The sequence below is a fragment of the Stigmatopora nigra genome, chromosome 6, assembly GCF_051989575.1.
Source record: "Stigmatopora nigra isolate UIUO_SnigA chromosome 6, RoL_Snig_1.1, whole genome shotgun sequence".
NCBI lineage: Eukaryota > Metazoa > Chordata > Actinopteri > Syngnathiformes > Syngnathidae > Stigmatopora > Stigmatopora nigra.
This window is the reverse complement of record NC_135513.1, coordinates 12,448,892-12,468,507: the sequence shown is the minus strand read 5'-3', so window position 1 is coordinate 12,468,507 and position 19,616 is coordinate 12,448,892. Positions and strand designations below refer to the sequence as shown.

General features: G+C 34.6%; 6 protein-coding genes across 7 annotated transcripts; 5 read left to right on the top strand and 1 right to left on the bottom strand.

Moving 5' to 3' along the window:
* The first annotated feature begins 239 nt into the window (after window positions 1-239).
* Window positions 240-1,844, top strand: spink4 (serine peptidase inhibitor, Kazal type 4). The gene is made up of 4 exons (XM_077719937.1): window positions 240-388; window positions 1,165-1,184; window positions 1,343-1,461; window positions 1,735-1,844. Exons 1-4 carry the CDS (start codon window positions 310-312, stop codon window positions 1,802-1,804), a joined length of 288 nt encoding a protein of 95 aa, XP_077576063.1. The 5' UTR covers window positions 240-309; the 3' UTR covers window positions 1,805-1,844.
* On the bottom strand, window positions 1,575-3,995 carry LOC144198752 (serine protease inhibitor Kazal-type 1-like). 2 transcript variants are annotated; one of them, XM_077719941.1, is made up of 5 exons: window positions 3,874-3,995; window positions 3,611-3,627; window positions 3,183-3,295; window positions 2,649-2,719; window positions 1,575-1,662 (listed from the first exon to the last, which is right to left on the bottom strand). In XM_077719941.1, exons 1-4 carry the CDS (start codon window positions 3,923-3,925, stop codon window positions 2,674-2,676), a joined length of 228 nt encoding a protein of 75 aa, XP_077576067.1. In that variant the 5' UTR covers window positions 3,926-3,995; the 3' UTR covers window positions 1,575-1,662; window positions 2,649-2,673. The 2 variants fall into 2 exon arrangements, with proteins under 2 accessions (XP_077576067.1, XP_077576065.1); XM_077719939.1 differs by lacking the exon at window positions 1,575-1,662 and having other exon boundaries at window positions 2,567-2,719.
* Window positions 3,996-4,792: 797 nt separating this feature from the next.
* On the top strand, window positions 4,793-6,256 carry LOC144198751 (ovomucoid-like). The gene is made up of 4 exons (XM_077719938.1): window positions 4,793-4,936; window positions 5,599-5,630; window positions 5,721-5,830; window positions 6,110-6,256. The coding sequence occupies exons 1-4, from the start codon at window positions 4,885-4,887 to the stop codon at window positions 6,165-6,167; spliced, it is 252 nt and encodes an 83-aa protein (XP_077576064.1). The 5' UTR covers window positions 4,793-4,884; the 3' UTR covers window positions 6,168-6,256.
* An 843-nt stretch (window positions 6,257-7,099) lies between these two features.
* Window positions 7,100-10,479, top strand: LOC144197863 (stimulated by retinoic acid gene 6 protein-like). The gene is made up of 11 exons (XM_077718541.1): window positions 7,100-7,109; window positions 7,250-7,325; window positions 8,557-8,687; window positions 8,765-8,885; window positions 8,958-9,003; window positions 9,085-9,210; window positions 9,545-9,618; window positions 9,760-9,871; window positions 9,963-10,116; window positions 10,226-10,301; window positions 10,374-10,479. The coding sequence occupies exons 1-11, from the start codon at window positions 7,100-7,102 to the stop codon at window positions 10,477-10,479; spliced, it is 1,032 nt and encodes a 343-aa protein (XP_077574667.1).
* A 170-nt stretch (window positions 10,480-10,649) lies between these two features.
* LOC144197862 (stimulated by retinoic acid gene 6 protein-like) lies at window positions 10,650-12,342 on the top strand. The gene is made up of 5 exons (XM_077718540.1): window positions 10,650-10,771; window positions 10,881-11,000; window positions 11,508-11,706; window positions 11,956-12,025; window positions 12,128-12,342. The coding sequence occupies exons 1-5, from the start codon at window positions 10,686-10,688 to the stop codon at window positions 12,340-12,342; spliced, it is 690 nt and encodes a 229-aa protein (XP_077574666.1). The 5' UTR covers window positions 10,650-10,685.
* Window positions 12,343-12,834: 492 nt separating this feature from the next.
* Window positions 12,835-19,245, top strand: tdrd7a (tudor domain containing 7 a). The gene is made up of 19 exons (XM_077718538.1): window positions 12,835-13,094; window positions 13,604-13,649; window positions 14,134-14,341; window positions 14,689-14,836; window positions 15,182-15,293; window positions 15,411-15,476; window positions 15,552-15,586; window positions 15,812-15,852; window positions 16,027-16,104; window positions 16,191-16,397; window positions 16,752-16,906; window positions 17,034-17,223; window positions 17,402-17,513; window positions 17,659-17,870; window positions 18,102-18,236; window positions 18,461-18,544; window positions 18,701-18,832; window positions 18,900-19,010; window positions 19,085-19,245. Exons 3-19 carry the CDS (start codon window positions 14,138-14,140, stop codon window positions 19,241-19,243), a joined length of 2,181 nt encoding a protein of 726 aa, XP_077574664.1. The 5' UTR covers window positions 12,835-13,094; window positions 13,604-13,649; window positions 14,134-14,137; the 3' UTR covers window positions 19,244-19,245.
* Window positions 19,246-19,616: the final 371 nt, after the last annotated feature.

The window sequence follows — 19,616 nt, the reverse complement described above, 5'->3', positions numbered from 1 at the left end:
AAAATGGCTTCTTTTATACAGTAAATTGAGGATGTACTAAAAGCAACAAATTGATTGGCCGTATGAACAACACCTGTGAAAGAAGCTGATTGGATGGATACAATTAAAGATTAATCACCAAAACATATCCTAAAAGTGTTCCTGTGAACTTTACAACCAGGAAAAGACTGTTTATTTCTAAAGGTTATTGTACGCGTGTGCACTTGTGTTTACTGTCCAAGGCGAGTTTTATATGTTGACAGATCACCTGCAGTGTTCCCACAAGGCCACACCCATTAAGTCCACCTGTAAAAGCAAACCTCCTCGCAAATGTCAGTTCAGACAACAACAGCCACCATGACAGGAAAACTGTTTTTACTGGGATTTCTTCTTATCTGCGTGGCAGCAGGTATGTATTCTATTCACATTTAAAAATGTTTTTAATACATCATTAGGTTAATGATTTTATTCATCCCACAATGTAACTATTTAAATTAGTATTTACATATATGAACTATGCTAAGGGTTGTTTACATGTCTGAGTGTAATCAGGCTACCATGAAAGCGATGAAAAGTATTTAGCAATATTTGTATAACTTAAATTAAGTTAATACGTGTACTTTATGTACACTTAATTACATATACTGAAAACAAATTAACAAACAAATTATAGGAAGGAACAAAAGTAACAACATGGTAATTAATTAAGAATTGGTTGTATATTCATGTTTTCAGTATACATATTGCATGCTAATGTTTACTTTTACATGTGTCAAAGTGGCGGCCCGGGGGCTAAATCTGGCCCGCCAAATCATTTTGTGTGGCCCGGGAAAGTCAATCATGAGTGCCGACTTTTTGTTTTGGGATGAAATTAAAATGAAGAGTATAGATGTATATTAAATTTCCAGATTTTCCCTTTTTAAATCAATAATAGTTATTTTTGAATCCATTTTTTCAGTTTTTAGTTCAAAAATCATTTTGTAAAATCTTAAAATATATTTTAAAAAAAAGCTAAAATAAACATTGTTTTAGATCTATAAAAAACTGAATATTTAAGTCTTTTAATCCACTTCTTTTAATCCATTTATAAAATAAATCTAAATATTATATCTAAAATGTGTCTGACACCCTTGTTCTATTTAAAAGATGTCTAATTTTAGTCACCATTTCTTCTATCTTTCCCAGCTAAAGCAACCCCAAGAACGGTAAGTCATTTTTTTGTGTGTACATGTGTGAAAACTACAATATATAAACCCATATACCCCCAAAAAAATCATGTTAGTAAAAAATGCAGCATTTATTGTACAGGGGGAAAAAAAAGCCAAAATCCTTATATTGCTCCCTTTTTATATTTTTCCTACAGCCACATTGTCAACATACTGATCCCGGGATGCTTATGGCATGCCCCTTCAACCTAGCCCCTGTGTGTGGTAATGATGGCATCACATATGCCAACGAGTGTACCCTTTGTGCACACCGACTGTAAGTACACCACTACAAAAATACAAAAACATTTGGATCATCAGGGATTATCTTATCCTTTAAAAAAGATCTCAGGAATGTTGACAATCAACTTTACCCAGTAGACAATGTTCTTTTTATTTAGTTTGTTTTGTTTGTTAAGAAATAGGTTTGACCCTTGGTAGCGTTCCTTTCTTCCGAGTAATCCTTATTTGACAGATTCTGCAAAAGATACACAAAAAATACACAATCAAGCCTGGCTAAAGTTCAAAAGATCTTTTTTTGTGTTTCCAGGAAAACTCAGGAGGATGTTTTAATTCGTCATGATGGATCATGTGAGCCCAATCCACAGATAACATTTTAAAGTTTGGATAATAAAAGTCTACGGATGATTATGTGAATAATTGTGATGTTTTATGGCTGAAATATGGTTGAAGGTTTGTTATGATTGGATAATTTCAGTTGGGTTTTTTCAAGAAAGACTTAAAAGGCAAAAAATATATATATTTTTGCCTTTTTAAGTCTTTTTTTGACAAAAAAAAACAAAAAAAACCATTTTTTTGTTACTGCAATCAGTGGATTGCAGTCAGGTGCTTCTTGTTTTCTGCCAAAATCTCATTGGTTAAAATGTTTGTGCTGGTTTGTTGGAACAAAAACCCTTGAGAACCGGTTTGGTCACTCTTGATCTACTTGCATGCATTTACTTTAACTTATAATACTCATTGTGTTCACCATAAGAGTATAAAATAAGTATCAAAATGCAGTTTGAAGCCTTTAAAAAGACAGAAGCAGGTGTGGGAAAGTACTACATTATTGTTTTTTTTTTAATGTATTTATTGGAATAATTAAGATGACTCAAATTTGTCAGACAATACTAATATTTCCAGCTAAAGTGTTCATTTTTGGGTGGAAATGAACGTTCATACGGATTTGACTGTGAGATTTCTCATCTATCAACATTCATCATGATTGGAAGATTTCTTCTGTGTGGTTAAAGGTAAGCAAATAAGATTAAAAAGATTTGTTTGAGAAAATGTTTACATTCAAAAATGAACCCATGTGAATGTGGGCTCTGTTATGTATTAGTGAAAATAATGGTGTGATGTCATATAGGGGCAGGCTAAAATATTTGCAAATCATTTTATTGTTGGAATATTTGTATTACATTGCCTGCTAAAAAAAAAAATAACTAAATTGACATGTCAGACCATTTGGGAGTCCTTTACTTGCGCATTATTCGTCGCATCGTCCTGTGAAGGCAATCTCAACCGGTGGATTCCTATGTTCAGAGAAAATAGATGCCATTTTACATAAAATTTCTTGCATTTTTTGAACTTTTTCTGGATTATACATTATGTATTAATATCAGCCACACGAGCCAAAAAAATACACTGAAAGTTCAATTTTTTGGTGATTTTTTTAGTTTTTAAACTATAACATCCAAAACAAATGACAATTGTCTTGAAAGTTTAAAATAAAAATGAGAAAAAAGTAGGAAACAATTACCAGATCGGTGCTTTCTTACGGTTTAGTGTAAAAAAAAAAAGTGAAATTATATAAATCAACACAGAACAAACTATAATAAAAACTGTGAGTTATAGTCCAGAAAATACGGTCATGGCATAAATTACTATAAGATGCACAATGGAAAAAATAAATATTTTGTAATCCATCAAAGTTAAGGATTGAAAGTCAAATTTTCCATTTTATTGTTTATTTGTGTAATGTGTGTTTATACTCACATGGAACAAAGAACACACCTATTGGGGTATGTTATTCCATCAGTACCGCATAGAGGGTCATAGTTCTTAGGGCAATTGGGAGTAGATTCTTCAGGGGTACACGGATAAGCATACTATGTTACAGGAAAAATAAATTATTAACTTTGAAGCTGCCCTTGATGTCAATAAACATCAAATCTACTTTGACTGAGAAGTACGGCAGTGCAAAGCTCAAATGAAAATGACATAATGCCATCTTTCCCATATAAAATGGTTTGAACTTCTATTAGCATTTAGCAGTTGTAATTTGATTGAATTTGGTATTTTATTTGTTTTTCCCAAACACATAATTAAATGAAAACAAATGATTATATGTACCAAATATTACCAGAACATTAGCTTATCAAGAATGACAGTTTTTGATTATAAAATGTGTAAATAATAGTCACCCCTGATGCCTTTATTTCTGTTAAAAAAAAGAAAGTGAATAGTTTTTTGAGTCCAACTTTTCATGCAAATATTTTAGGCAATATCACCAATATGTAAACATAATGAAAAATACATTTTATTAGATTTTTAAAGATTTTTCGGGGGGTATTTTGCTAGTTATGGATGTTAAGTGGATGTAAAATTTGATAAATTAGCATTTGGAGTGTAAAAAAAGTTGTATTAAAGGCCTTTATTTTTAATTTTATTGATTTAATTTGCTTACCTGCAACGACACAGACGAGCAGAAGGCCCAAAAGAAGGATTCTCCCGGTCATAATGAATGTTGTAACGTGAAAAGTACTGTCACAACTCAATCGGTGTTGTACATTTATTGGAGTCCATTCCATGCCGATCAATGTCAGCACACAAAAACAAGAACTATGACAGCAAACATTTAAACGAAATAAACTGTATTTTGATCAGAGCTTATTTGTCAAAACAACATTGCGAAAACAGTCATTTCCCATATTAGTCTTTTTAATTGAAAACGTCAAATATTTTGACTAAATATTTGTTCTCAAATAATATATGGAACGTAGGACGCAGTATTATTCGGAATTTAGAGCAAAAATTAAACATTGCTGGATGTGATGGGGCATTAAAAACATGGTGATATAAAAGAAAATATAATTGAGAAGAATAGCTCAAATACTTTTTAAATGTAGTATTTCCTAGGGAAGTATTCTATTGATTTGTGTTTTTTTTTTTTTTTTTGAGGATAAATAAATAAATATGCACCAGGTCAAATTGAACGTGCACCAGGTCAAAGTGACCAGGAACGTTGTTATTGTTGTTGTTTTTTTATGACAAAAGAACATTAAAAAAGGCTTATAACCTAGTTGTTTCTCTGTGGAAATTATTGTTAACTTTTTGTGTTTTTTTTTTTGTTTTATTTCAGCCATCCTGTCTCCTCAAAAGCCAGATTTTCGCACACGGTTTTTAATGCACCAGTACTGAACTGATTACAAAACGTGTCCACAACTTGTAAGTAAAAAAGACATTTTTTCGTATTCAAGATTATTTCTTCATTCTTTAGTATTTGTAGGGAATTACATATATATGGAAAATGGGTAATTGGAATTGGAAGCGTGGTGATTGATTGGTTAATCTTCCTTTTTCCAAAGTTTTTTTGGGGCGTGTTGATATTGATTTTTTAGTGACCAGACATCAATAAAAATACAGCACAGACAGGGTGACAATGTCATTGTGAGTTAACTATCCACCAGCAGTTACCATGACTTTGAAAACTATTTTGTTGGGACTTCTGTTCATCAGTGTAGTCACAGGTATGCAAATTGGTAAAAGAAAACTTCATATAGCATGTCAGGTTTTTACTCGCTAAATCCTGTTTACTGAATAAAATGGAAACATTGCTAGCTGAACACTGCTTGTGGGATTTAAACATTATATTTTAATAACTTTCATATTTAGCAATTGTCAGACTCGGGTTGATTCTGGGGCCGCTTTAACGTCAACTCGATTTTATATCGTCTGGACCATTTTAGATATAATATTTAGATTTTTTTTTAAAATAAATGGATTAAAAGAACTGGATTAAAAGCCCTAAATATTCAGTTTTTTATAGATCTAAAACAATGTTTATTTGAGCTTTTTTTAATATATTTTTAGATTTTACAAAATGATTTTTGAACTAAAAACACAGAAAAAATTGATTAATAATAAAAAGTATTAATTTAAAAGGGGGAAAAATCAGGTAATTGAATATACATCTATCCTCTTCATTTTAATTTGATCCTAAAACAGAAAGTCAGCACTCATGATTAACTTTCCCGGGCCACACAAAATGATGCGATGGGCCAGATTTGGCCCCAGGGCCGGCACTTTGACACATGTGCTCTAGAGAACCATTTTTTTGGGGGTGGATTTTTCATAAAATCACTTCTATGAAAGTTGGACTCACTTTTTTTTTTAAATTCTGCTCTTCCAGGCTACGATATTATATTCTCAAGACCAATAAAGGTGAATATTAGTCTACTACTCTTAGTAATTCTAAAAACACTTAGAAAATGTATTCATTGTATTTTCTTGTTTTTATTTTATTTTTTATAGCCAGCCTGTCCTTCTATTCCCACCGATATTTGCACCAGGATTTATTACCCCTTGTGTGGAACTGATTTGAAAACCCACAGCAACTTATGTACACTCTGTTACTACATCCAGTAAGTACACATACATGTTTTTTAACGACAGTAGATAGTATTATTGTTACATGATGCCTTTGGTATTGATGGGGGGTCAAAATATAAACCACAGAAAGGACCAGTTTTCAAGTTTAAACAGCTGTTGAGACCTCCCACACAAGTTCAAATGTTGACATAGACTTTTTGTTGTTGTTATTTTTTGTAAGCGATAAGGCTCAGGGTTGTTTTTGTCTATTAGATACTTATTCTAAAAAGAGTAATTTGACAAATTCACCATGGTTTATTTTCTCTCCACAGTGAATCAGGGATAGATGTGATGATTCTTGGCCTGGGAGAATGTGAGTCTCTTTTATAGATGCTCTGGCCAAGAAATGTTTCTCATTATTAAAATGCTTCAATCAAGAAAAAAAACCCATGTGAAATAAAAGTCATGGTCCAGTCTGATTGAAAGTGTGAACAAAAGTCTTTTATTTTAGATTTTTTTGTGTTATATGTGAGAAAGCATCCGTTTATGACACAAATTAAATGAGGTATATGTGGCCGTCTGGTGGACAAAATAGAAACTGCAGGACAACTACTTGCAAACACCTGTCAGTTAAAAAAAACTATATATATTTTTTGTTTTGCATTAAATAACAATGTAGCTTTTACTCATTTGTATTTTCTAGATAATTATCATGCAAGTTTGGGAATTTTGGGAGTATAATCTAATCAGATGAATTCATTCTGCATTTCTTTTACTAATTTACTAAACAAGGATACATAAAAATAGATTAAAAATTGCCCTGTAATTTCAATTCTATTTTTTTTAAAGTGAAATGCCTATCCCCAGCTCATTATGTTAATTATCTGCCAATAAATATTAAAAAATGTGTCAAAAAGTAGTCAGAAAATATAAAATAATAATAACAGTGACCAAAGTAGATGTTTTAACCATTTAGAATAAAAGTCATAGTTAACAAGTGAACATATATTTTCCTTTATTTTAAAACTAAAGGCAGAGGCGTAGCTATTTGACCAAAATAAAGAAAAAAACTACGAAACATCCTGAGCTCAAAGTTCAAATTTAAATCACATGAGTGAAACAAGGAAATACAGAAGTGACATTATTTCCTTTTTGGTCACCCAATGGATCAACTAAAGAGAATTTCGGACCAAATTGAGCACATGTAAGTACCATACTTTAAGTTTTATGTACTTTATTCTTGTTTGTGTTGTTGAGTATTGTGACATGGTTGTTAATATTTGTTTAGTTTTTAAGCAATATTGACAAAATAACTCAATATCATGGAGAAAGGTTTAAACTATTGCAACTTTCTTTATACACAAACGCAAATTACATTTGTTTTTGCAGATGACAGCCATTGAAAACTTAATGTGTAAAAAAACTGTTCTATTTTTGTTGTTGTTGCTTTTTTATGTTCCCCATTTCTCCAGGGAAGAAGAAACAGTCCGAGAATGTCATAATGGAATCTCAATTGATCTCTTTCTGCACCTCACACTTATTCCAGCTGTAAGTACTATACAACTTCCATTTTAACCAGGATATGAAAAGTGAACTGTGTGTAGTAGTTATGTTTAAAATCCAGCCGGGTGTCTGCAAGCATACAGCAATGCGTCATTCAGTAAGTGCATTTTTACAATGTCATAAACTTGCACTGTTTGTTTAATAAGGCTTAATAAAAGTACAGCCTCTCAACTACATTGAGTGAACAACATGCACATAGAAGGATGGCAAATTGGACGCTGTTTTTATTTTTTTAAATGTCCCACGAGTTGAGAAATACAAACAGAACAAAATACTTACTATAACAACTACTCTTGATGAGGCTGTTACTCCATTTATTCCATAATTCAGCATATTTTACAAGATTATGAAAGGCGTTGCCAGGACACAACATGATAACCATAAAATGACCTTGTTGTTTTTTTTTCATTGTAGCATAATTATGATCAAATATCATCCGCTTAGCAACAATGCTGTTGAATTATAATTCAACTCTTATTGTGTTTGTATTATTTCTGTAATTCATTGACAAGATATTTTTGTATGTCTTTTAGGTAATGATTACTCTGGTGCTGTCGTTTCTTCAAAAAAGGTCAACCGCATCAGCAATTGACCAAAAACTGCCTTTTTTGCGAGGGCGTTTTGGCATTGTAGTGTAAGTCATAGCAGGGAAAAAGGATTAACACACATTTTAAAAATATATTTTAAAGTTGGTCTTACTTTTTGGTTGCAGACTTCTTCATAGAGTCAATAAGAAAAAAAATGTGAAAAAAAATGTAAAAAAAAATGCAGAAGTTTACTTTGAAAAGCACACAAAACAAGATCATTTAATAGGTAAACACCAATTTTTCAACCAAATTCTCCCATTTTGAACCACAACTTCCCAACATAATGCTAACTTATGGACTTCCTTATATGTAGCTCCATTTTCTTACCTAGTTCTACAATGTCTTCTGTGTCTCCAACCAAAAAGAAATCCCAAATACATGATAAAATAAAGTTCCAACTTAACATAATTTGAAGCATTTTGATGGGCTTTTTAGTGAAGCCAGTCTGTATCCATACTAACAATATCATCCAACTTCTAAAGTACTCACTTCATTTCATAAAACACTTTAATTACAAGAACATTTCCACAAAAATATCAAATATAAGCAAATCTTTGAAGCAAAATTTCAAAACTTGAGTGTTTTCCTTCTAAATTAAGCCACTAAACTATATTTAATGTCCTTTTCAGACCACTGGATACAATAGGAAGCCTAAGTAATCGCTGGTCTTATGGCTTTGCCTTTGGCGCAGTGTCCTACAGCGTCCTACTCCTCTTCTCCGAACATTACATTCCTTTTAGTGTTCCTCCATGGGCCAGAGGTATGGAAATATTATGCCAAATGCTTCTATTCTTTTGCTATCTCAATGAACTCATGGCTTGTTTTAATCGTACTTAGCTATAGTGTACCTGGTGGGTGCTTTGGAGGTGGGACTTGTCAACTTTCCTTTCTTTGCCTGTCTTTCAACACCCTTCAGAGCAACTGGAGCTGTTTTTGGGATTCTCTACTCGTTGTGTTGGTAATTGTTAGTCACAAATTATATCATAATAGTCAGAAAATTATTTTTTAAGTGTGTTGTGTTTGTTTGCAGGCTTATTATCACAGTTTGGGACACATTTACATGTCCACATGGCAAGGTAGATAAATATTATGACTACTATTAACCCCATTTGTCAAATAATTTTGCCCTTAACATCAGAATTTTTTTTTTTTTACAGATTTTTGGAAAATATCAGAAAATAATTATCCAATGGCCTTGTATCATCTCTCTCATTTTTCTTTTGGGAAGATTTGTCCATATGCTCATCAAAGATATTCGAATTCATCTGAAGCTGGAAGAAGAGGTAAGATGGTAATAGAGACGAAAAATCACAAACAAATTCAAAAAAATTAAAAGGAAGGACCATAAAATGGCCATAAAATCAATTTTCTAGCATGTTTAACGGTGTAACCATGGCGACAACATCAGTATCTTACCTCGTACTTCTCCTTTACACAATTTTAATAAAGTTAGGGTAAAAAAACAACATAAATCTTGACAGAAAATTGGAATTTGACTTGCTAGGAAGTTTCTGGATGAAACCACGACCTTCAAACTGTGGTTTCAAGACCAGCTTTTTAGTTTTTACAACGCTAATAGTTTAAAATTGATCCTTAATAATCTCAATGTGCCACCAGGATTTAAATCAACTGACTGAGCAGCATCTACTACAACATGTTAAAAGACTACTGAGGAAAACCAATCTAAACAGGTAAAATACACTACCAAATTTTTAGAACACATCAAACCCTGAATCAGAATCCATAACATACCTTTGAATTGCACTGCATTTAAAAACAGAATTAAAGACTGACTATAAACATTTGCAAACAACAAACTCCTTGTTGTGTAGCAAGGCCCCGAAAAATTGGTTCCAGAGCAGATTGTACGAGTGGGATCCTCACTTCAAGTTTCCTAACAGGATCATAGGAACGGCCATCATATCTCTTATAGGACTATATACGGTAAAAAGCAACAAAAACAAGGGTATTTTATCTAGGTCAAAAGTTTGGGATGGTATAAAGTATATTTGGTGTATCTCTCATTGTTTTTTAGATGACTTTGGCTGACTACAGTCTCAGTAATCTTGCTTTTGGTCAAGTGGAGAAGTGGAAAAACACGCTGGAAGAATTCGTGACATCCTGTAATCGAACTGAAACTTTAGCGGCAATGATTCCACAATTGGAAGAATTTATTGACGTTTCCAGAAGTGAGTTGGCTAGATATTGTGCATGGAATTATTCTCTTATGTTCATAATAACAATATCAAGCACAGAGTCAATTAAAATCTTTTTATTCCTTCCATTCTTTCATTTTAGAGACTTGGCTTGCAACCACCATCTTTGCTAGTCTAAATTCAGTTGCCTACACATTGCATGTACTGGTATGTTATAGGTAAGTGCATATAAAATAAACACAATCTCTTATGATATGTTGAGATATGTATTTAAATTTATGTTCCCACAGGAAACATTTAAAGAGACTTTGGAAAGGAGAAAGAGGATTTATCCCAGAGAAATTGATCCAGCCCAAGTCTGCTATCAGTGTGGTCAGTATGACGACATCCTCTTAAAATATTTACTGTCCAACCTTGGGAATATTTAACTTTATATTGATTTTCTACAGGCTGCCATCGCACGCTATTCCGGATGGCAAATTGCTTTTACTCTTTGGGGTAACATTTCATATATAATAATAACCTTTGTAGGATTTTTTTAAAATTTGTAATGTCATTTTTGTATTTTAGGTTATGTGATAGTCCACTTTGTTCACTTCCTGATGGCGCTCCTGTTGGTGTATGTTTTTGTCATTCCAATACTACATGGCAAAGCTCTGGTTATGCTATCCCACTTTGGCATTATCATGTAAGAATGACACAGATTAACTCAAAAGTTAACATGAATGCTATGTTTCTATTACTTCTTGATTTCAATGGTTTAATTTTAATGAAAATCTTTCTTTCATTTTTCTTAGTGTGACCATCGGTCTGGTGATCGCCATGGTGATATTCCAGATAGTTTTGGTCCAGATTTTTTTCCTCCAGGATAAATTGTCTCCTACGGATAAACACAAACCTCTGGCTCTCAATAACAGGTGGGTGGAGTTAGTTCAGACATAGGAAAACTACGGCTCGCGGGCCATATACGACCCGTTAGACTTTTTAATCCGGCCCGCCGACATTGTCCAAATATTTTCCCCAAGATGGCGCTGTCACGCGAAAGCCAGTGGCAGTAGTAGTATTTGTTTTTCGTGTTTTACAGCTCTTCTATCTATCTTTTTTAAATTACATTTTAATATTTCTTAATACATTCCTTTTTACTTTACTTTGTACTTTATACTTTTTACTTGATTGATGAGTGATGAGTATGTTAATACTTTAGTCCTTTTTTTTCTGTTTATGTTTCATATGTACTGTTAACGGATGCACTTTTTTATATGTATCGTATCTTGTGCTTGGCCGAAAAGTTTGCCCAACCCTGAGTTAGTTTGATTTCGCTATTGTGTATAAAATTCTGTCATCTGATGTCATCAGAAACTAAAATATCAAAACTATAAGAAACTGAATCACTTACAATATTTTGCCTTTTCTTTTACCTTCAGAAAAGCCTTCCACTGCTTCAACTACTTTTTCTTCTTCTACAATGTGATTATGGGGATAAGCAACTGCATCATGAGGTTGATGACCAGCATCGTAGTGGGAACTTGGCTCGTGTCCCGCATCGACCGTACAATAATGCAAAGAGGATATGAAAACATGGATGCCGGTGATTTCAACCTCTCATGGATGAATTACGTAGTGGTAAAATCACAGAATTCAGATTTATAAAGTGCTTTTTTACTAATTAAGTGTATACAACAAAGGTGAAACTACTATTAGTAATACTATTTCGAGCAATAGTAGGTTTGTTTCTTAATATCCAGTGCATTTCTCTATAAAAAGTGTATAATCTAAATGTATTTCCTTTATTTACCAGGATATATGACATGGATCGGGATGATATTTGCTGACCACTATCATAGCAATCCTGTCATGGTGTGTTTCTGCCAGCTGCTTGTCTTTACCAGCATGGAAAAACAAACAGTGTGTGCATACTCCACATTCCACAACACGCCATCTGGTGTGTACATATTTAAGGTTTCCTTATACAGTGGGAGAGTAAGGGTGTATTGAACCTTTTGCAATTTTTGCTTTGTCATAAATGTTTCTCGCTCTTTTCCAGAAAAGTCTGTGAATAGCCAAGCTAGAAGACGCTGGGCATTGCTTTACACGCTCCTGAGGAACCCTAGTCTCATCCTGCACAGGAAGCACCATCTTTCCATATTAGGGACATTGCATACGTCTCCATCCGTCCAATCCAATACAGTCTTACAGGCTTCTATTATGGCTTCTCAATTGCATAGGCGCAATGCAGAGACGCCAATACCAAATGACTAGAAAAAACGTGTAACCTAGAACATAGTGGGAAAACTGGTCTTCGAGGGTGAGTACAGGTTTTTGTTGCAACCAGTCCAGCAAAGACACTTTAACCCAAGGATATCAAACTCGGGTTGGCTCGCGGGCCGCATTAACGTCAACGCCATTTCATCTGGGCCGGACCATTTTAGATTTAATGTCTAGATTTTTTTTTTTTTTAATTGGATTAAAAGAACTGGATCAAAAGTCCTAAATAGTTAGTTTTTATAGATCTAAAGCAATGTTTATTTGAGTGTCTTTTAAATGTCTTTTAATCATGTTTTGTATTTCAAATGGAAACAAAATGTCTTTAAAGTGCTAAACAGAAAATATTTGTATATTTATTTATAGATTGTACAAAATGCTTTTTGAACTAAAAACACCAAAGAAATACAATTTGATTAAAAAATTGCAATGGAAATGTAATGCACATATATAATCATTTGAATTTGATCCTAAAACTGAAAGTTGGCAGTTCTGATTTACTTTCTCGGGCCACACAAAATGATGCGGTGGACCAGATTTGGCCCCCGGGCCAGCACTTTAACCCCTGTGCTTTAACCAATGAGATTTTTGCAGAAAACAAGGAGCACCTGATTGCAGTCCATTGATTGTACTTGCACTAGACTGGTGAGGATGTCCTCTTTATGGTTTGGAATGAAAACCTGCACCTACTGTGGTCCTTTGTGGAATAGTTTGCCCACCTTTGACCAAGAATCTTATTGAATTTGAAGGTATTATTTCTCTGCATATGTTTTCTAGATGCACTCAATTTTTAGAGCAAGTTTACACAACACTTTGTGACTTTTTTCCCCATATTTCTTTGCAAAGTAAGAAACTGTGTTTACAAAATTAAACATTGGCTTATTCTGTGACGTTTTGGTAGATAATAATATTTCCCTTTATCACTATAGTGACAGAAACTGTCAAAATGTTATTTTATCTATAGTTTATTTAATAGTGGTCATTATAGATGTCATTTTGTGTTCTTTAGTTAATTAGAAAGCCATTATGACTAGGTAGGAATGGGTTAATACTTAAATGTATTTTTATTTACGTGAATATTTTTGCCAAACGTTTATTGATTTATTATTAGTGTGTGTGTGGGGGGCGTGTCGGTTGAGTTACCCTTATCAAAATTAATATTCTTTTTGCAATATCTTGATAATACTTTGCAAACATTTCAGAACTTCCGGACAGGTGTTGTCGTTTAAATATTTATTTAATTATTTTCTTATTTCAGCTTGTGATTTCAGCGTGGAAGCAAGAAGAATACTAAACAGCGAAAGGTATATTTGACAAAAATTAATGTTTTTTAATAGTTTAGATTGATGCCGGATGCAAAGAAGTTACAGTAAACATCGTGGTATTATGACAAAAGTTCTGTAACGCGACAAAATAACGTTTTTCCCCCGATCGTTTGAATAACTGCACGGGAAACTGTGGAATCGTATCTTGTTAACTGACCCTATTTGCACGACATTTTGGTTCAAGTATTATTGAAAGACGCGTTGTCGATTGTATTTAAACAGTATTTTTTTGTGATCTTAAATGCCTTTTACATGCATATTAAATAAATAAGTGTCTTCTCCAAGATGGTATGAATATAATCGGAGTTTGTGACAAAGGGATTAAGTTAAGCCATGTCTATCTATATTCATGGTCATTCGAGGTTATTTATTTGGCCGTTTATTCATGATATTTTCTATTTTAGGCCCATCAAAGTATAGTTTTTGGTTTCTGATCTACTGGTCTACTTTGTTACATCCACAGCAGAATGTCTAACGAGGAGACAATCAAGAAAGATTTGAGATCTGTACTTCAATCAAGCAAGGAAGGTGTAGAGGCAAAAAACTTGCAGTTTGAGTACAAGTCACTTGTTGGGGAGGAAATTCCTTTTCATAAACTGGGTTTTAAACATTTGGAAGACTTTCTCCGAAGCATCCCCTCTGTGGTACGGCTGGACTACAGGAATGGAAATGTGAGATTTTATTTTATTTGTTTCATCAATGTATATTTAGGTTTATTTGTGTTGGGATTAAAATGGTGACATCATATCCCAAGGCAAAACATGTTTATTAACTGAGCTCAAATCAATCATTGTGGATTGTTTTTTTGAAATTTAATTCTCAAATATTTGTGACAAAATGTCTTGTATTTCTTTAAAATACATCAGTCACTCATATCCTACAGACAGGGATTGACATTTGTGACTAGTTATATGATAATGTAATGCGTTATGCCATTGAATCATATGACATAATTTATTTTGAAACAATGGAACAGTGGATATGTTGTACAAAAGATAACATTGAATTTCCTTTCTAGTTGAGATGCTTCGCTGTCGCATGCCGTGAGACGGAACACATCGCCCAGCTGGTGGCCCGACAGAAGAGTTCCAAGAAATCAGGACGCTCACAAATCGTTAACTGCAGGATGAGACCCAAAGCTTCCAACCCTTCCATGCATACACATGGTAGGACCAATAAGCAATAAGCAAGTGCATGTCAATGTTCCCTCTCATTTTTCATGTAAAACATGCTGTAAAACACAAAAAACAAGAGTAGACAGAGCTACTGCCACTGGCTGCCGTGTAAACGGCGCCATCATGGGACAAGGGGTTAAGAAATATATATATTTTATTTACTGCACACCATATGATTGCTACTGCGCAGAGAAGACGAGAGTAGTGCGCATTGGGTTGGACACCAATTGATATTTGTTAAAAATCCGGAATGAGAGATTTTCTACTAAATAGTGTCAGACTTGGTATATATTGTTGTTTATTTTTTGATCAGAATATCTCTTTGTTGGCATTTAGGAAGGCCATTGTCTTCTCCGGGGCAACCTTCACGTGGTGGCTTTTCCAGGCCTGGAAAAGGTTTTCAATCCCACAGTGGCTACGGGGCTTCTAGTGCCTCTGGAAATTTCAGGTATATCCATCAGAATTCTTTTCTGATGGTTGATTTGGGTAACTCAACCACCAGAATTAAATGGTTGGACTAAAGTTATTTTCTGCTGCATAACCCAATATTTTCTCTAATTCTCAGGCAGGCGGGGAAGGGCTGTATCCCACCCATCGAACATAGACCACCTGTCCTTCAATCTTGTGAAAGGTGATTAAAAAAAGTCTCAGAGTACCTTACTGGTCTGTTCTCTTATAAGAATAGCAAATATGTTTATTTTTGCAGGACTAAGAGTGTAGTAAAGCCAGGGAAATCAAAAGGTTAGTATGAGCACCACACATGTACTCACCCATTCTGTTAAAAAATGCTTGTAAAGATTGTTCCAATGTTGAAAACATGTCAAATGTTTATTGAACATAATAATTTAGACCAATAGTATGTACTAGAATGTTTCTCAGTTCATAATAAATGTTTTTTGGGGTCAGAAAAGCAGTCAAAAACAAATTTTCTACTAACGGTCATTAAAAAATGTTAATCTTTTACAGAAAACCCACCCGAGAAAGCCCCGAATTCCAACTTTTTAAAGGTACAGTAAATACCATTATATATTTCTCTTACTTTTTTAAAATTTACATCACCACCTGGACTTCTGGATTTATAAGATTTTTAATCTGACATACATTTTTAATCACTCAATTAGGGACTGTCATTAGACAGAGCCTATTTTCTACCCTTAGGTGTTTTCCTTTGCTATTTATAGGTGGAGAAATCCTCTAACAGCAGAAATGACCGCTTGGTTTATTCTCCGCTACCCATAAACTCAAGCCCTACATTGAAGGTAAATTCCTCACCGGCAAAATCCATTCCTTCCGGATTAACCTATTTCAAACTACTTTTTTATCTCCCAATTGTCCTCCCCTTTAGCCCCCCTCTGCTGTTGTGCCAGAAGACATATGTCATAGAATAAAGGATCTTCTGACAAAGTACAGTAATGGACTGTGGGCCCATGCCTTTCCCAAACTTTTCATGGATACGTACGAGGTCCCGTTCCCAGAGCATTTTATGGATAAGTTGGCTCTTCTTCCTGACCTTTGTACGGTGGAGTACCCGGTTCCTACTGACAGGAAGAAGGTGAGTTTGAACACCGGGAACATGGTCTTGCTAAAACAGGGGTGTCAGACTCGGGTTGGATTAAAAGAACTGGATTTAAAGCCCTGAATATTCAGTTTTTTATAGTTTTAAAACAATGTTTATTTTAGCTTTTTTTTAAATATATTTTTCGATTTTACAAAATGATTTTTGAACTAAAAACACAGAAAAAATTGATTAAAAAATTACAATTATTGATTTAAAAAGGGAAAAGTCAGGAAACTTTATATACATCGATACTCTTCATTTTAATTTGTTCCTAAAACAGAAAGTCGGCACATGATTCACTTGATGTTTGGAGAACTCTCTGATCTGTGCACTTGTGGTTACCTACAGGCCATCTTGTATGCATCCAAGGTGAAGAGGTACCGTCTTCCATCTGGTCTGGAGGTGATTGGACGCCTAGTCCCCGCCTATATTGTTCATCCCTCCATTCAGTATTCCTCTGTGCTGATTACCAATGCCAAGGAAAGTAATGCTGTTACCATAAGGTATGTATCTGAACAAATACAAATATTGATGTTGTTTTATTAAAAACGAAAAAAAATCATTAAGTTGGTTGTGTTGAATTTTGGTCATCTTATTTTTTTTTTAATACTCTAAATCTATCTTGTACAGGTATATTGGCAATGATTATTCAAATGCCCAGGAGGAGATGGAGGATGCAATGTTATCCTTTTATAAAGTAAACTCCAACTTCAAGCCTCTTACTTATCTTATGGTGGGGATGCTGGTAGCAGTCATGGGGGACAATGGTGAAGAATTCACAAGAGGTCAAGTCACTGAGGTCACCGGCAACAACATCAAGGTAATGTGTTCGGGCGACTGAATAATTAATTGCCCGGGGGGGCACATTGACTTTAAAAATTTGACAGATGGGCCGGGTCAGCACAAGATACGATACAAATAAAAAAGTGCATCCGTTAACAGTACATATGAAATCTGCTTTAAAGTCATTTCAAAGAAGAAACTTTGTTCCCAATCAGGTTTACTATGTGGACCACGGCTTTACTGCGGAGACCTCAAGAGAAAGTCTACTGGAGTTGCACCCTAAATTCCTCTCTCTGCCATTTCAAGCTACCAATGTTAAGCTGGCAGGTACATGGGCATATTAAGCGACTTGTTTATTTATAGTGCTCACCATGGACGCAGGATAATTGATTTGATTTGGTATTCTGCAAGTGCAATGTAACACAAAATGTTAATATACTACTTCACTACCATTTTTTATTCTGGTCTTTAGGTTTAGAGGCATTCACTTCCCATCCGTCTGTGCTATCCACCTTGACCAAGTTGGCAGTGGGAAAGATTCGGTTGATGGAATTGTTGGGTCCTTCTCCACCCAATGAATTGCCCGAGGCATTGCTTTATGATACCTCACAGGATGATGACATCAACATCAACTCTGTCTGCTTAAAGGAACTCCAGGACCAAACTATGAACAACCCACTAACTGTGAGTCTCATGACATTTTGTGATTGCATTGATAGAAGTTCACTGTGAGAATTTTTAAATGAGAGTTGTGCACTATGTTCAAAAAAGCCAACTATTAAATCAGCTAGGTCGACTGTTGTAGCTTCTTTTAGGGTGTCAGTTTAATACAGTCAAGAATGTATGTGGGCAAGTTTCTTTTGTATTTAAAGCTTGCCGGTAATGAGTTGTGTGATTTTCTTATTTCTGCTTTAGGTCAATTCTATCTACCAGGGTGTCCGTGTCACAAATGTTTGTGCAGATGGCATTATCTTTTGCCAGCTGCCTTCCAGGGGAAATGCAAGACTGGCTAAATTGTTGGAAGAAACTAAATCCTTTTTCATCACCAATGTAAGCCAGAACCTTGTGTTGCAAACTCATTTGAAGCCTTTCCTAATTTGTTTTACCTGTTTAAACTGGAAGATTAATGCGGCTCTAGACATTGTGTCCAGATTTTAGTTCACAGTTTACCTAAGAGCCATAAGCACCCATTAAACGAGCCACATCGGCTCTCCCCAGCCATAGGTTCCCTACCCCTGTTATAGAGTGTTATATTTTTTTTTTTTAATTATCAGGTGACCTCTGATTTCTTGGTTTCTAAACCCTTCAACGGCAAGATGTGTCTGACCTGCTACAAAGATAAATGGTGCAGAGTTGAGGTATGCCTGGCTTTATGGTCTTTGTATTGTAAATCAAAGCCTAGTGGTTGATCAGTTTTATTGTTTATTTGATTGTCCAAAATGCTTGTTGTTTTTGCAATGTGTTTTTTTAGGGGGAATGTAGTCATTAAGATGTCATGCTTTTTTGGTTTTCAGATAACCCATCATGGCAATCGGGTCATTGAGGTCTTCTTAATTGACTTGGGTGTACAAGCAACAGTTGAGGTCAATGAACTTCAAGAGATGCCTCCTCTGTTCATCCAAGAATTGACCACTATACCATCACAGGTTTGGCTAAAATAAATAAAAATGAAATCCTCAATGAAATCCATGAAATGGTGTATGTGCTGTATAGGCAATCAGATGTTGTCTGGCGGATGTGGATGTCCCAGGGGGAGAGTGGAGCCCAGATATTTTATTCTGGGTGAAAAATGCTGTCCTGGGAGTTGATCATTGTAAAATGAAGGTAACGTACTCCTTTGTTTGTTTTTGGCCCAAGGGATAAATAACTATGTTCTTTGAACTGCTTTTCCTATTTAGATTGTGAAGTTAGAGGAAGATAAAATGGGGAGATTGGTGCATATTTACCTGTTTGAAGCTGGGAATGTACACCAGAGCATCAACCAAAAACTAAGCACCCCAGAAGTGTGGCAGAAATTGAACCCGGCAAAAAGCTGCATGCCCAAGTGGAATATTTGATTGTCCCAGGGTTTGAAAATTCAAAATTTGCACTGTTTGCTTTTCATTAATATCTGCAGCGTTCTATGTGCACAGTTACAATCATTTTTAGATGCTAATTTTTGAGTTTGATTTAGATTTATTTAATAAGGGGCATTAGATATTTATAATCATTTCATATATATATATAGGCCACACTGAACTGTAAACCAAAGGTAAGCACACAAAACATGTTAGTATATCTTTAAAAAAATACTTTTAGTCGCAGGGTTTAAAGTGGGAGATAGAAAATAGCAGTTTTAAGTGATTCTTTTCACTCAAAGTGCACCTAAATGATAGAAGTGGAAGCCCTCAAGGGTGCCGGAGTGACAGTGAAGCCTGCCCGGAGGGGGTG

Excerpts from the sequence above, each read along its gene's own strand:
- LOC144198751 (XM_077719938.1), top strand. The coding sequence starts at position 4,885 with ATGACTTTGAAAACTATTTTGTTGGGACTTCTGTTCATCAGTGTAGTC. Across the intron at positions 5,631-5,720 it reads TATTCTCAAGACCAATAAAG|CCAGCCTGTCCTTCTATTCC; the intron begins GTGAATATTAGT and ends TATTTTTTATAG. Across the intron at positions 5,831-6,109 it reads ACACTCTGTTACTACATCCA|TGAATCAGGGATAGATGTGA; the intron begins GTAAGTACACAT and ends TTCTCTCCACAG.
- LOC144197863 (XM_077718541.1), top strand. Across the intron at positions 9,004-9,084 it reads TTACATGTCCACATGGCAAG|ATTTTTGGAAAATATCAGAA; the intron begins GTAGATAAATAT and ends TTTTTTTTACAG. Across the intron at positions 10,117-10,225 it reads ATTTATTGACGTTTCCAGAA|AGACTTGGCTTGCAACCACC; the intron begins GTGAGTTGGCTA and ends CTTTCATTTTAG.
- LOC144198752 (XM_077719941.1), bottom strand. The coding sequence starts at position 3,925 with ATGACCGGGAGAATCCTTCTTTTGGGCCTTCTGCTCGTCTGTGTCGTT. Across the intron at positions 2,720-3,182 it reads AGGTGTGTTCTTTGTTCCAT|GAATCCACCGGTTGAGATTG; the intron begins GTGAGTATAAAC and ends CTCTGAACATAG.
- tdrd7a (XM_077718538.1), top strand. The coding sequence starts at position 14,138 with ATGTCTAACGAGGAGACAATCAAGAAAGATTTGAGATCTGTACTTCAA. Across the intron at positions 15,587-15,811 it reads AAAGCCAGGGAAATCAAAAG|AAAACCCACCCGAGAAAGCC; the intron begins GTTAGTATGAGC and ends AATCTTTTACAG. Across the intron at positions 17,514-17,658 it reads TACCAATGTTAAGCTGGCAG|GTTTAGAGGCATTCACTTCC; the intron begins GTACATGGGCAT and ends TCTGGTCTTTAG.
- LOC144197862 (XM_077718540.1), top strand. The coding sequence starts at position 10,686 with ATGGCGCTCCTGTTGGTGTATGTTTTTGTCATTCCAATACTACATGGC. Across the intron at positions 10,772-10,880 it reads TCCCACTTTGGCATTATCAT|TGTGACCATCGGTCTGGTGA; the intron begins GTAAGAATGACA and ends CATTTTTCTTAG. Across the intron at positions 11,707-11,955 it reads CATGGATGAATTACGTAGTG|CTGCTTGTCTTTACCAGCAT; the intron begins GTAAAATCACAG and ends TGTTTCTGCCAG.
- spink4 (XM_077719937.1), top strand. The coding sequence starts at position 310 with ATGTCAGTTCAGACAACAACAGCCACCATGACAGGAAAACTGTTTTTA. Across the intron at positions 389-1,164 it reads TCTTATCTGCGTGGCAGCAG|CTAAAGCAACCCCAAGAACG; the intron begins GTATGTATTCTA and ends TATCTTTCCCAG. Across the intron at positions 1,185-1,342 it reads CTAAAGCAACCCCAAGAACG|CCACATTGTCAACATACTGA; the intron begins GTAAGTCATTTT and ends TTTTTCCTACAG.